This window comes from Melospiza melodia, chromosome 27, assembly GCF_035770615.1.
Source record: "Melospiza melodia melodia isolate bMelMel2 chromosome 27, bMelMel2.pri, whole genome shotgun sequence".
In the NCBI taxonomy this organism is placed as follows: Eukaryota; Metazoa; Chordata; class Aves; order Passeriformes; family Passerellidae; genus Melospiza; species Melospiza melodia.
Genome location: NC_086220.1, coordinates 7,930,916 through 7,944,723, shown reverse-complemented (window position 1 = coordinate 7,944,723; position 13,808 = coordinate 7,930,916). Strand labels below are relative to the sequence as shown.

General features: G+C 59.5%; 1 protein-coding gene across 3 annotated transcripts in view; it reads right to left on the bottom strand.

The window, feature by feature from the left end:
* Window positions 1-13,808, bottom strand: part of DLGAP3 (DLG associated protein 3) — a 30,086-nt gene that overhangs the window by 8,579 nt on the left and 7,699 nt on the right. For all 3 annotated transcript variants that reach the window (XM_063177360.1, XM_063177362.1, XM_063177361.1), the window contains exons 2-3: window positions 3,959-4,040; window positions 320-1,412 (exon numbers count right to left, since the gene is read on the bottom strand). In XM_063177360.1, the coding sequence (XP_063033430.1) occupies window positions 320-1,357 (1,038 nt within the window). In that variant the 5' untranslated portion in view covers window positions 1,358-1,412; window positions 3,959-4,040. The remainder of the gene's footprint in view (window positions 1-319; window positions 1,413-3,958; window positions 4,041-13,808) is intronic.

The following is a 13,808-nucleotide window of genomic DNA, read 5'->3' as shown; positions in this document are numbered from 1 at the left end:
AGAAGGGAGCCCGGTGATGAGGCAGGCAGTGGCACCCAGCCAGACACACAGGCAGGATAAAAGCAGTGAGAAGGGAGCAGACACAGGACTGCTGGTGGCCCTGAGCTGACAGAGCTGTCTGACCGCAAATGCAGCACAGGGCAGGAGGCAGCAGATGGACTTCAAGGGGACATCGGGGCCATGGGAATGGGACACAGGTGCTGGGGACACAGAGCAGAGCTGGAGCATCCCCACAGCACCCCAGGCTGCTGGATGGAGGGTCCCAGCTCAGGCTCGCCCCACAGTCACCCCAATCCCCTCATCCTGCCCAGCCCCTCACCTGCAGGTACTGGTACGCTCGGTCTTTGGCCTTTGCTTCCTGAAGCATCAAGGTCTTCTCAGTGCCGCCGGCGCTGGGATAGGCTTCACGGGCCTGGCTGACGGTCATGGTGTGCCAGGCACTCCTCTTGACCGTCTGGCCATCCAGAGACATGGACATGCCGGCACAGGCCAGGCATTTTCCTTCCCCGCCGCCCTTTAGACTCTTCAAGGTCAAGTCTCTGAAGGCACTTTCGGGAGCGTCCACGCAGTACTGGCTGCCCTGCTCGGCGGCGTGCCGGCCGGACACCATGTAGCTGCTGTCGCTGTCCAGGTTGTCGTCGGAGCTCCACCAGCCCAACATCTTGGACCGGTGCCGGGAGTCCACCTTACGGTCCTTGCTCTTGCTGCGCTTGCCGTGGCGGGACTGGTGGTGGTGGTGGTGATGGTGGTGGTGGTGGTGGTGGTGGTGGTAGCCGTCCCCGCGGCCGTCCATCTTGGCGCCGTTGTAGTCCCGCTTGGCCGGCGCCTCCAGGGAGTGGGACTTGGCGAAGAGCTTCTGGACGGAGTGGACGAGGTGGCGGATGCGGCTGGGGCTCTCGCTGCGGGGCTCGGCGCCGCCGGCCCGGGGGTACTGCAGCGTGTGGAAGCCGTCGTGGTGCAGCGGCAGCTGCTTCTCGAACTGGTCCAGCAGCGTGGGGGGCAGGCGGTTGATCTTGCTGGCGGGGTGGGCGGTCGCCATGCATTCGTCGCAGGAGTCGTAGTGCTGCTGCTGCTGCTGCTGCTGCTGCTGCTGCTGCTGCGCGTGATGCATCCTCGGGAAGGTGCTGCTGGCGCTGGCGGAGGGCGGCTCGCTCAGGGGCCCGCCCGGGCACTCGCTGCCCGCGCCGGGGCAGTAGGGATGCTCCAGGGAACACGGCTCGCTGGGGCTGGGCAGGTAGGGCGGCCGGCCCTCGGGGATGCAGTCGGCGGGATGCTCGCAGTTGTCAGGGATGCAGCGGCAGCGGTGGCCGGAGGAGGGCTGTGTCTGGCTACGCTCCCCATGGTAGCCCTTCATCATTTCAGCACCCACCCCATCGCCTCGGCATCTTGCCGGGATGCCCCTGCGGGCTCATCTGTGGGGAGAGGGACAAGAACAGTGTCAAGACCCCCTCTGCACACCCACAACCAGCAGAACATTGGGGGCTATCTTACAGGAACCAGCTGAGAAGGTTGGGAAGCTTCCGTGAAGTGCCAGAATCCTGGCTTTCCACATGGTGACAGGAGCACAGTGCGCACACCAGGCACCTGGGGTTACCCCCAGCTTGGGTGCTTGGAGGGGGCAATGGCAAGGAGAAGGTGCTGCCAGCAGCCATGCAGGCAGCAGGGCCTGCAGACGGCGAGGGAGGACATGCTGCCACCAGCAGATCCTTGTTTTCTTCTGCAACACCAAATATTATGAAGCGTTTCTCCATTAGGAAGCGGCTCTGGCTGGGTTTTTCAGCCGTTGCGATTCACAGCGCCGCTAATGAGCTGCCGTGGGGTGCAGGGGGGGCCCAGCTCTGATGTCTCCATCCAGCCCCACATGGAGACCCACGATCCAGGGTTCTCCTGCCCTGCAAACCCTCTGGATGGGGAGCCAGGAGCTGAGGTGGCTGTGCTGTGTGAGGGGCAGCCCCAGGAGAAAGCAGGAGGATGGACGGCGTTAAGCCAGTGCCAACCAAGCCTGAGCCACCTGCACCCATGGAGGTTTGTGTGCCTTGCAGCCCCTCAAAGGCTCCGTCTTTGGTTGGACTGTAAATGAGGAAATTACTTATTCTCCAGAGTATCTCTGCTAATTAACAGGCATCGTTAACGCTCTTGTTGTCATATTTGAGCAGGGTGCTGCAGGCAGCACGTCTCCCAGACTGGCTGCAGGGAAAGGTGACCGTGGGATGCTCCCTGTGGCTCGTGGGGATTTGACCATGGAGACTGGAAACGAGGGACACTGGGAGGGCTGGTGGGACGGGGTTGTGGCCCCAAAGAGCCCTGGAGGAGAGAGCGAATTGGGGTCCCCATGGGGTGTAGGGGTGGACAGCAATGGCATTTTGGCCCTGAGCAGCAGAGAGAGCCCTGAGAACGCATCTGCCCTAAGCCATCACCACCTTCCTTCCCAGCTTTTTTGAGGCTGGATGGCTCCATCCTGCTCTGCTCCCCATCCTCAGATCCCGCTCCTGCTCTAACAAGGCTCCCTAATTGCTGAGCGGAAGGTGCAGCTGGTGCAGATGAATCCTCTCCCCTCCCCAGACAGCTGCTGCGGGGAGCAGGAGCAGCGGCGTGGGATGGAGCTGCCTCCCTGGCCTGGGATCGAGCAGCAGCACGGAAGGACAGACAGACAAACAGGCTCCCAGCCCAGCTCTGCCTCCGCGGGCTGAGCTATCATCTCCTGCTCGGGGAGGGAAGCTCTCAGCTGATCCAAATATTGCTGCCGCGGCGGCGAGAAGGAGTCAAAATATCTGCGGAGCCTGTCAGCACGAGCCCGCCGGGCTTTTGTGCTCGGCAGGTGCAGGAATTCAACAGAGCCGGAGCCGCGGGCGGGGCGAGGCAGCGCCGCCGCTCCCCCGCACCTGCGGAGCGCCGGCAGCGGGTGGGGACACCCGGGCTGGAGCGTCCGTGTCCCAGCTCAGCAAGGCGGCACAGGCGTCTGTGCCCTGCCCAGGGACCTGCCGCGATCCCTGAGGGCAGCCTCGGGATGGAGAAAGGGGTGGGAGAGACCTTGTGGGGCTCAGAATGGGTGGCGCAGTGCAAGGGGGATGGCCCAATGGCCTCGTGCCATGATGGGAGATGTCGCTCCTGTCCCCTGTGCCAGGAGGGCAGTGTGGGCAGGCTGGCACATGGCACTGGGGCTGGCTCATGGGCACACGGCCGAGAGCTGGAGCTGTGTCCCTCCAAATGCACTGAGCACCTCTTGGGATGGAGGGATTTGTGCCACCAAAGCGCAGATTTAAGTCAAGGGGGAAAAACCCAGCCCAGCTGAATTTTGTGCCATTTAACACCAGGGTAATTACCACCAGTGGGAACCTACCGCCCACACAATTATGTGCTAGGATAAACTGGAAGAGCATAATTACCATTACAAATAACTCACTCCTCGCCTTTATTGCTTCCAGCCTGGAGAAACTCCCACCAGTGGCTCCCCATCACCACCTCCTCTGATGTCTCTCCCCATTTGGAGGGTCAGCACAGGGAGGAGAGGGGTTCGGAGTCCCTGGTGCTCCAGGCCATCCTGAAATTCATTCTCCTGCTTAATTTCCCATGGGAGCCCTTGGCAGAGGCAGCTCCACTTCCCAGCAGCTGCCCCGTGAGATCCCTGCCTTGGAGGCAGCACCGTGCCGAGCCCCAGGGCTGCAGGGACTCAGGGCAGACCCACCAGGAGCCTGAGCCTCCCTGGGACCCCACAGCACCCAGGATCCTCCCATCCTTCCTCCAGCTCCAGGAACACCAGCGGGGATGTGAGAGGTCATCAAAACCCTACCACAATGTCTGGGTCTGGCAAACCACCCTGACACAGGGCAAGACTGGGTTTTCAACACTTCCATGTCTAACCCCAAGAGCTGGGGTTGATGGCTCTGCATTCAGGGGGTCCTGGCCCCCTGTCCTCCCCCAGCAGCCCCACCATGGGCAGCCCACGGGTGGCACTCACCGCCCGGCGCTCAGGGGGATGCTGTCCTCATGGCCTCACCAGCAGCAGCTCCTCCACGCTGGGAATCCCTGGGCCAGCAGCTCTGGGGGAGGAACAGGATGGGGATGAAGCCAGAGCAAAGGTGTTCCCCCCCAAAACCAGCCTGAGCCACCTCCCTGTGTATTTTTTATCAGCCCAGCCTTCCATCATCCCCTGAGGCCGCCCCACACCAGCGCACAACGGGGACAGCTCCGCACGGCCACGGCCACGTGTTTCACCCAGTTTAGCCCCAAAAACCATCGCCAGTCCCATCCTGTTATGCAATCTCCTGCCAGCGGGTGCCAGAGCCGGCCCAGCGGCCACCTCGCCACCGACTTTGATTCGCTCCGGCTCCGGCCGCTGGCTCCACAAAGCCTCCTCCTGCCACCCCGCCTTCCCAGCGCCACCAAAGGGGCTTTATTTCCACCTTCCAGCCCGGCAGAAGTGCGAGCTCGGCCCGTTCTGCAAATTAATGCGAGGTTCTGCCAGCTTGGGTCCTGCTGGGGACCTTTACGGCTTGGGATGAAAGCGGGAGAGAACAAACACGCAGCGTGAGCGAGCTGGAGCCGGGGAAAAAAAATAAAATAAAGTGGTTTTCCCACTTAGGGGCTGAGCAAATTTGATCTACGGTCATCGTAAGAAAATAAATATGGAATACAGCCAGGTCGTTTCCACCGTGCTTTTAATCTATTTACTCTTTCCCCGCTCGTTGTAAGTGAGAAGGATTGTGGAAAGCAAACATTTTATTTTATTACTAATTGCACTGTTATTTTATGAGGCTGAATTAGTAAAATTTACACAGTCTGGAGGAAAAAAGAGGGGCTTAGTAAGAGATCACCTAATTTAGAAGAGAAAGGGGAAAGGTGAAGAAAGGGAAAGGGAATGGGAAAGGAAAGGGGGAAAAGAAGAAAAGGCAAGAGAAATGGGGGAAGGAGAAAGAGAAAAAGGGAAAGAGGAGAAGGGAAAGAGGAGAACAGTGTGAGCAGGATGCAAAGATCACAGAAATACACTGGCTGCAATCAGGAAATCAAAACCAATTACTGTTAATAAAAGAAAGCAGAGCAGCTGCAGGCAGGCACTGCCTGCAGAGGGCTGTGAGGGGCAGGATCCAACCGAGCACCGCTGGAAAAAAGGGATGAGGCAAGATTTGTTAAAAGTCATGAAAGATGAACACAAGCTGAGGATTTGCAAATATGAGTGGAGCAGGAAGTGTTTGCTGAGGCCACTGGGAAGGCCACAAAAGCCAGCACAGCTGGTTGGGACCTCGACAGGGCTGGGAGGCTCTAGCACCCCAAAAAATCTGGGAGATCCTGACATCCTGACATAACTGGGGGGCTCTGGCACCCCGAGGCTGGGGGCATCTCCCCTGGTTCAGCCCTGCCCTGCCCTGGCACATCCCTTCTCACCTAGAATGGGCACTTCCCAGGCACCAACCCCAAATCCACGATGCCCCAGGGCTCCAGCCCAGCACAGCCACCCTGCCCCAGAGCCTGGAGGCTGAGGACAGGCCGTTCGACGGGCTGGGCACGTTATTAGGCACATGATTAATTTTGGCACCAGCCCCAGCTGCCTGACAGCTCCTTCTCCAGGGCTGAGAGAGCGAGCGCGAGAGGTGCTGCCTCTGCTGATGCAGCGGTTGGTGGGATGAAAAATCCTGCAATGCAGCACTGCTTCTTAATGAGCCATTTGTCTTTGAGTCTTCTTCACTCATTACCATGCCGGGAGAGGGATGGGAGTTGCCCCACGTCCCCATCTGAGCAATTACTCCTGGAGCAGAGCGAGGAAATACGGCCACGAGGCGCCCGCAGCTGCCAGGGATCCCGCACGGCCGCCAGCGCGGGGACTTCCCGCCACAACGGCGCTGACTGTGCCTGCTGCCACCCCGGGGGGACAGGAACCCCCTCCCCGCACTGCACACACAGCCCAGGACCACCCAGCCCCGCCCCAGACCTGATTCTCTGGGGGCAGGAGCTGCTGTGCTGGGTGTGCAAAGGAGCTGGAGCATCCTGGAGCCGCCAAGGCAAAGGAAGGAGCCTGGCATTCCATCCCTGCAAAGCCCAAAGCAGATCTTGGTGGAAGAGCCACATCTTCAAAAGCCCTTTAGGATGGGGAACTGAGAAACCACTCCAGGATGGGCCTGGCAGCAAGGTGCCAGGAAGCTGGTTGAGAAGGAAAGAGGTGGCACAGAGAATGGGAAGCTGGTACAGAAGGAAAGAGGTGGCACAAGAAATGGGAAGATGGTTGAGAAGGAAAGAGGTGGCACAAGGAATGGGAAGTTGGTTGAGAAGGAAAGAGGTGGCACAAGGAATGGGAAGTTGGTTGAGAAGGAAAGAGGTGGCACAAGGAATGGGAAGTTGGTACAGAAGGAAAGAGGTGGCACAAGGAATGGGAAGTTGGTACAGAAGGAAAGAGGTGGCACAAGGAATAGGAAGATGGTTGAGAAGGAAAGAGGTGGCACAGGGAATGGGAAGCTGGTTGAGAAGGAAAGAGGTGGCACAGGGAATGGGAAGATGGTTGAGAAGGAAAGAGGTGGCACAGAGAATGGGAAGCTGGTTGAGAAGGAAAGAGGTGGCACAGAGAATGGGAAGATGGTTGAGAAGGAAAGAGGTGGCACAAGGAATGGGAAGTTGGTACAGAAGGAAAGAGGTGGCACAGGGAATGGGCCATGGCAGCGTGCACTGGAAGGGCTGGCAGGGCTGAGAATCCAGCAGCCCCATGGCACAGGCACCTCCAACCCCCACAGCAGTTCCCATCCTGCCCACAGGAGCCAGGACATGGCACAGAGGGCATCGACTGCCAGAGCTGGGACCCCACAGCCAGAGCACCAGGAGTGCACCAACAGAGCTGGGAGACCCCCATGGAGGGACCCCCAGGCCAGGCAGGGCTGCAGGGACCCCAAACCCTCCCAGCTGGCGCAGGGACTGTGGGCACTGAGGCGCACAGATGGGCACCCATCAGCGGTGATGCCCACGGACAGCTCCCCTCCCATGGGCACACTGACATCTGCCCACACTGCCTGGGGCAGCCAGCAGCTCCTGCCGTGCCTCCAGGGCTTGCTGGGAAAGGGGGACAGGGAGGTGACGCCAGGGAGAGGCCACAGCCTGCTGCTCACCTGCAGGGGAGGGAAGGGACAAGCAGGGACCTCCCCAGTGCTGTGCTCACCCTGGGGCTCTGCCCACACTGCCATGGGCACTCCAGGCACCAGCAGTGCCCCAGGTGGGCTCCAGCATCTCCCAGGAGTTAAATCTGCCTGTGCCAGAGGCATTGGGGGCCGTGGCAGCTCCCTCAGGCCCTGTGGCTGTGCCAGGGAGCCCAGCTGGCAGTGGTGTTGGATGAATGAACCCCATTTCCCCATCACCCCCATTGTCCCTCCTGGTGTTGGATGAACCCCATTTCCCCATCACCCCCATTTTCCCTCCCACCCACATGGAGCCACCAGTCAGGCCCCGAGGTTTTAAGAGCCCCTTACTCCCCAGCCAGGCTGTGTAATGACTTCAGCCAGGGATCACTCCAAAGCCTCTTTGGTGAGCTGGGGGCAGCACAGCCTGAGCACCGAGCGTGGCAGCAGTGCCAACTCCTGACCATCTCCTGCCCATTTCCTCCAAGCCCCTGTGCAGGCTGCCCCTTCCATGCCCAGCTTCAGTGCCACTGAGCCCCCAGCAGGCTGGCACTGCCATCCCTGCTCTGCTCTCACCTGTCACCAGCGTTGCTCCTCATCCCGCTTTCCTCAGCATGAAGCACTCTCTGCTCCACCCCAAATAACACCAACCCCAAATAACACCAACCCCAAATGACACCAACCCCAAATAACACCAACACCAAATAACACCAACCCCAAATGACACCAATCCCAAATAACACCAACCCCAAATAACACCAACACCAAATAACACCAATCCCAAATAACACCAACCCCAAATAACACCAACCCCAAATAACACCAACACCAAATAACACCAACCCCAAATGACACCAATCCCAAATGACACCAACCCCAAATAACACCAACCCCAAATAACACCAACCACAAATGACACCAATCCCAAATAACACCAACCCCAAATAACACCAATCCCAAATAACACCAATCCCAAATGACACCAACCCCAAATAACACCAACCCCAAATAACACCAACCCCAAATAACACCAACCCCAAATAACACCAACCCCAAATAACACCAATCCCAGCTGGTTCCCCTCAGGGAACCACGCCCCTCCCAAGGCCCGGAGGAGTTTCCAGGAAGGGGGAGGAAGCAGAGCCCTGGTCCCTGTGCCCGCAGGGATGCTCGGGGCCATCACGTCCCATTCCCAGGCTGCATCCCCCGGGGCCAGGGCTGGCATGAGCAGAGCCAGCCCGAGGCTTGGCACAGCCCAGCTTGCCAGCAGAGGACCCAAACTGCGGCTTTAATGGATGGGCTTAATTTGCAAAGCTGATGAAAACCTAAATATTTAAATACATAATTCTGCACAATGCTCTTAGCGCGGGGACAGAGCACGGGGAGGGGGGAGTGGCTGCTGAGTGAGGACACAGCAGGCGTGGGGGATGCTCTGGTGGGACCACCTGGATCACCTGGGCCAAGAGCACCTCCATCACAATTTGGGGACCACGCACACCCTTGTCCCCAAAGCCAGCAGCACCCACAGAATGGGTGCCATGGGGAGCTCTGCTGTTGGCACTGGAGAGCTGCCCCACCACCCAGAAGCATCCTAGAGAGAACTGTGGGGAAAACGGAGCGTGGTCCAAGCCAGGGAGCTGTGAAGGGCAGTGGGATGAGCCCCCATGCAGATTACACCACCGATATTCCTGCTACAACAGCTTAGAGATAAAAGAGATTTGCAGGATTTACCAGCAATACAAATTGAATATTTAATTTTAGCTGCAGGGGAGGAGCGGGGGCTCATCCCAGGGGTGCACGGAGGTGTGCAGGTGGTGGGGTGGGCCTGGAGAGATGTTTCCAGCTCCTGAGGGGGAAAACTGGTGTCAGAGCCATCCCCATGAGCCAGAGGGGCTGGGCATTGTCATGGCAGTGGGGCTGGGCACCCTCTGCCCAACCTGCCCCTAATCCCACCAGCTCCACAGCCTCTGCCAGCACCTGGAGGTCCTGTGGGATCATCCTTGGATGAAACAAGTGTGTGTGGGTCCATCACCAGCTCTGGGGGTGCTCAGGAGAGGTCCTGACCCCACACACTCCCCCTGGGCCAATGTGTGGCTGCCTTGCTGTGCTCCCCTCTGCCCTGACCAGGATGTACCCAAGGAGGATGTCCCTGGCTGAGGATGCCCCTGGATGATGCCATCTGCCACCCAGGGCATGGACTTGGCAGGGAACGGGGCTGGAGGCAGAGAGAGGAGACACATCTGAGTATCCTGTGGGATGGGGTGGAGAAAGCCCCAAGGAGACCCAGCCACCCTCTACCAAACCAGAGCAGGAGCAGCAACAGCCGTGAGAACGGGGCTGCTGGCCGTCCCCAAGGCCAGCACAGGGTCCCCAGAGTGCCACCAAGCCAGGTGCCCACCCTGGCTCACCCCTCCGTGGCCTGTGTGCTGTGCTGGCACAGGTGCCAGCGCAGGGAGGGCTGGGGGAGGACGGCAGAAGATGAATGAGGGAGTCGGGAGGCTAATGGCATTGTCTGGAAAGTAGGTCGTGTGCTGAGCAAGAAGATATTTATATCAAAGCTCGTTCCCCCGCAGAAGCTCCCGAGCTGGGTACAGGCAGCACCACGAGCCCGTGGCCGCGCTCTGCGCCCCCGTGACACCCGTGTGGCACCTCATGGCACTCCACACCCCCTCCGTGCCCAGCTCTGCCACCCTGGGTCTCCCCCTGCCCTGCTCAGGGGTGGCAGTGCCAGAGGTGAGGTCATCCCGACGGAATGGGAGCCACAACAGCTTTGCCTTTTTCTGCCCTGGCTGCAGGCGCCGGGCACCGAACAGCACCGAGTTATTTTTGCTTTAATGCAACCTTTGCCAAGGTGTGATGCTGCCCTGGATGATCCTCAGACGGGCACAGGATGGCCATGGAGGGTCCTGCCCAGCCTCAGCTGTGCCACCCTGGCCTCTGCCAACACTCAGCTCTGCCCAAGCTCCTCACTCCCTGCATCACCCCTGACCTGAGCCTGGGCCAGCTCTCAGCCTTGTTGCAAAGCTCAGCCACCTCCTTTCCTGCTGTGCCCCAGGATCTCTCCCTCACGTCTCCATCCTTCCCAGAAAAGCCAAGAAATCACCCCAGAGATGGAGTCGAGTGGTTTTGCCCCCTCTGGCCTTGCTGGCCCGGCTGTGGACACGGCCCAGCAGCAGCACTGGGGTTATCCAGCCCTGCTCCCCATCCCCATCCCACACCTGGCAGCCAGCACGGGAGCAGGTTCATTTCCCATAATAGCTGTGTCGGCTGAATTTACAGCCTGGCTCCAAGTTATTAATAATAATGGCCTCACTCTTAAGTAGGGCTTTTCATCTGCCTCAGAGCCCTTTCCAGAGGACGTCTGCAGCATTATCACCATTTTATTCTCGTTTCAGTGGGCACAAGTGAGTGAGATGGAGAAGGGGCAGCTGATCTGTGGCGTGCAGTGGACGGTCCCGTGGGGAGCCCAGCAATAAAACCCCCAGGGATGCTGGAATATCCGAGGATGCAGCCCCATCCCCGAGGCTCCTGCCAGCGGTGATTTACACCAGCAGCCAGCCCGGGCCCTGCCGCACGGATAAATCCACTTCAGGCAGCAATAAACCAGCGTCACCACATCGGTAATCCGCAGCGCTGCCACCGCCGTGAGGAATCCAGGGGCAACGCACATGTGCCGATAAATCCCCGCGTTTGTCTCGCCGGGGAGGTCCCTGCGCTGGAATCCCCGCTGGAGCCGCGGCCGGAGGGGTGGCAGCAGCACCTGGGGATGGATCCAGCACAGGGGGACCCGCAGCGGCCACGTGGGAGCGGGGACATCCCCGGAACGCCCCCCGCGTGTCCCCCCAGTGATGCCCACCCACCCCGGGTGCGTCCCTGCCGTGCTCCGCTCGATGGGCAGATTTATTCCCCCTGTAAGAGAGCTTTGATCTGAAGTTATTTTGTGTTTACTAGCAACAAGGTATTGTAAATACATCTTTGCCGATAATTATAGAGTCTGGGCGCACACCTTAATCTCCATAAAATATCAGATGCTACAATTTGCCTGATTTAATGAGATTGGAGGCTGATAAGCCGCTGAGCTAAGCTGTAAACTTGGGGGGGAGGAGGGAAATGATTGCAAATGTGCTAAACCGCCCTCGTCCTCCTCCTCCTGCTGCTGCTGCCACGTGCCCAGCCCGGGAGCGTGTGCCCAGCCCCGGAGCCCCCTGCCCAGCTCCAGGGGTGTGCCCGGGCTGTGCTGCAGCAGCTTCACGCAGGGATGGGCATTTAGGGCAAACGGAGCTTTTTATACAATTTACCTCATTAAAACTCCAGGAGCTGAGCACGGCGCCGGGCTGTGGCCGCAGGCTGTGCCTTGGCACACTCTGCTCCCTGCGCCCTGCCAGGGGGCAGCCAGCACAGCCCCAGTGCCAGGCTGGGCCCGTGTGCCAGCTGAGGTGTCAGGACAGGGTCCCCAAGGGGCACAAGGGCATGGTGGGCTGCACAGACAGGTCAGGATGGACGTGTGTCCATGTGGGTCCAGCTGTGTCCAGCTGTGTCCAAGTGTGACCAGGCATGCCCAGCCCCCTGGTACCACCACCCATGCCAATGGCAAGCTGGGCTGAGGGGTCCATGCCACCCAATGCCACCCTCCTGCACGTGCACAGCCATGTCCTTGTCACATCCCTCACAGACACGGGGGCTTTGTGCAGGGCCAGGTGCCCGGGGTGGGGATCCCCTCCTGCAGGGATGGGGGCCCTGCCTGGAAAGCAGGAGGCTCCTCCTGGTAACGAGCAGCCCCGTTTCCACAGCAACCTTAAAGGCCCACAGGTGCTGCCTCACCAGCGGCTCTGGCATTTCTGGGGGACACTCAGCCCCCAGCACTCCATCCTTCCATCCAGCAGCCCCCAGCCCATCTCCCTCAGGAACCACCTGGGCTCACCCACAGCTCCCTCCCTGCACTGAGACCCCCAAAGGTGCAGACCCCCTGCAGCAAGAGAGATGGGACGCCCCCAAAATACCCTGTGCCCACCCCAAATTACCCCTGTGCCCACCCCAAAATACCCCTGTGCCCACCCCAAATTACCCCTGTGCCCACCCCGACATCCTGAGGAGCCAGTGCTGACCTACAAATGTCAGGCTGACAGGTTAATTACTCTCCCTCTTCCTCGGGCTGTTATCAGATGGAATCAGACGTCACCTGAGACTGTTAATTGGGCTAATTATTCCAGTTTCAGATTTGAAATAATTAGTTACTGTTGACTCCAGCCTGACTTCCGCGGTTTTCTATAAAAAGGTCAAATGGTTCCTGGAGCCCAAAACCCAAGAGATGGGGTGGAGGGGCTGCAGCAGAGGCCAAGCACACCGAGACCCCTGAGCTGGCTAGGGACACTGGGGACAGCATGGTTCCCAGCAGTGCCTCGTGCTCTTGATGGAGCTGGCAGGAGAGGGACATCAATGGCAACAGAGGGAAACCAGGAGAGGGAGGGGAAGCACAGGGTGAAGGGTGAGGGGTGGGAGGTACCCTTTTCCTTTCCTTTCCTTTCCTTTCCTTTCCTTTCCTTTCCTTTCCTTTCCTTTCCTTTCCTTTCCTTTCCTTTCCTTTCCTTTCCTTTCCTTTCCTTTCCTTTCCTTTCCCCTTTCCTTTCCTTTCCTTTCCCCTTTCCTTTCCTTTCCCCTTTCCTTTCCCCTTTCCCCTTTCCTTTCCCCTTTCCTTTCCCCTTTCCCCTTTCCTTTCCCCTTTCCTTTCCTTTCCTTTCCTTTCCTTTCCTTTCCTTTCCTTTCCTTTCCTTTCCTTTCCTTTCCTTTCCTTTCCTTTCCTTTCCTTTCCTTTCCTTTCCTTTCCTTTCCTTTCCTTTCCTTTCCTTTCCTTTCCTTTCCTTCCCTTCCCTTCCCTTCCCTTCCCTTCCCTTCCCTTCCCTTCCCTTCCCTTCCCTATCATGGTGAGAGCTGCCCCAAGCTGATCTCCTGCCCAGGCTGAGCCACAGGAACCCCCTCAGCAGAGCCCAGGTCCCGCTGGGCCCCTCATCCCTCCTGAAATGTCAGCCCAGGGGTTTCAGCAGCTGTGATTGTCCCTCTGGGTTTCCCTGTGGACGCTGGGCAATGGGCACACGGGCAGCACTTGCCCTTCAAAGGGTTTGGTGGCCAAAGCAAGCCCTGGTGCCCCCGGGCTCCCTGCAGGGAGTCCCTGTCACCTGCCCGGGCACTGCAGAGGGACACGCTGGGCAGAGGGACAAGCAGAACCAGCTCGTCCCCAGGCTCGTTCCCTCAGGAACACCACGCTTTCTCCCAGCCTCATCCCCGCTATTAATAGCCTTCACTAGCCTCCTCGGGAGCCATTTGCATATTTGATTGCAACTCCGGGGCGGGGCAGGGCCCTTCAATCAGCCGCTCCCGCAGTCTCATTTGCATGGCTTGACATTTTGTTCTGGGAGCAGTGACACCGGCACTGCGGTTGGGGACACGGTGCTGGGGGGCCGAGGTGAGCCCGGTGTCACCAACCAGCAGCGCTGCTCCGGGCACATCAGCCAACCTGTGCGAGCCCCTCGCTGGCCGTCCCAGAGCCGGCAGGGAGTGCTGGAGCCTCGGTGCCCGTGTCCCCACACGCCCTGCCCTGCCCTGTCCCGCTCTCCAGCCCGTCCCTGCCCGACCTGCCCGGCGGGACGAGCAGAGCGCCCGTGGAGGGGCGGCCGTGCCCAGCCCGGCGGGCAGGGTGTGGGCGCCGGGCACAGCGCT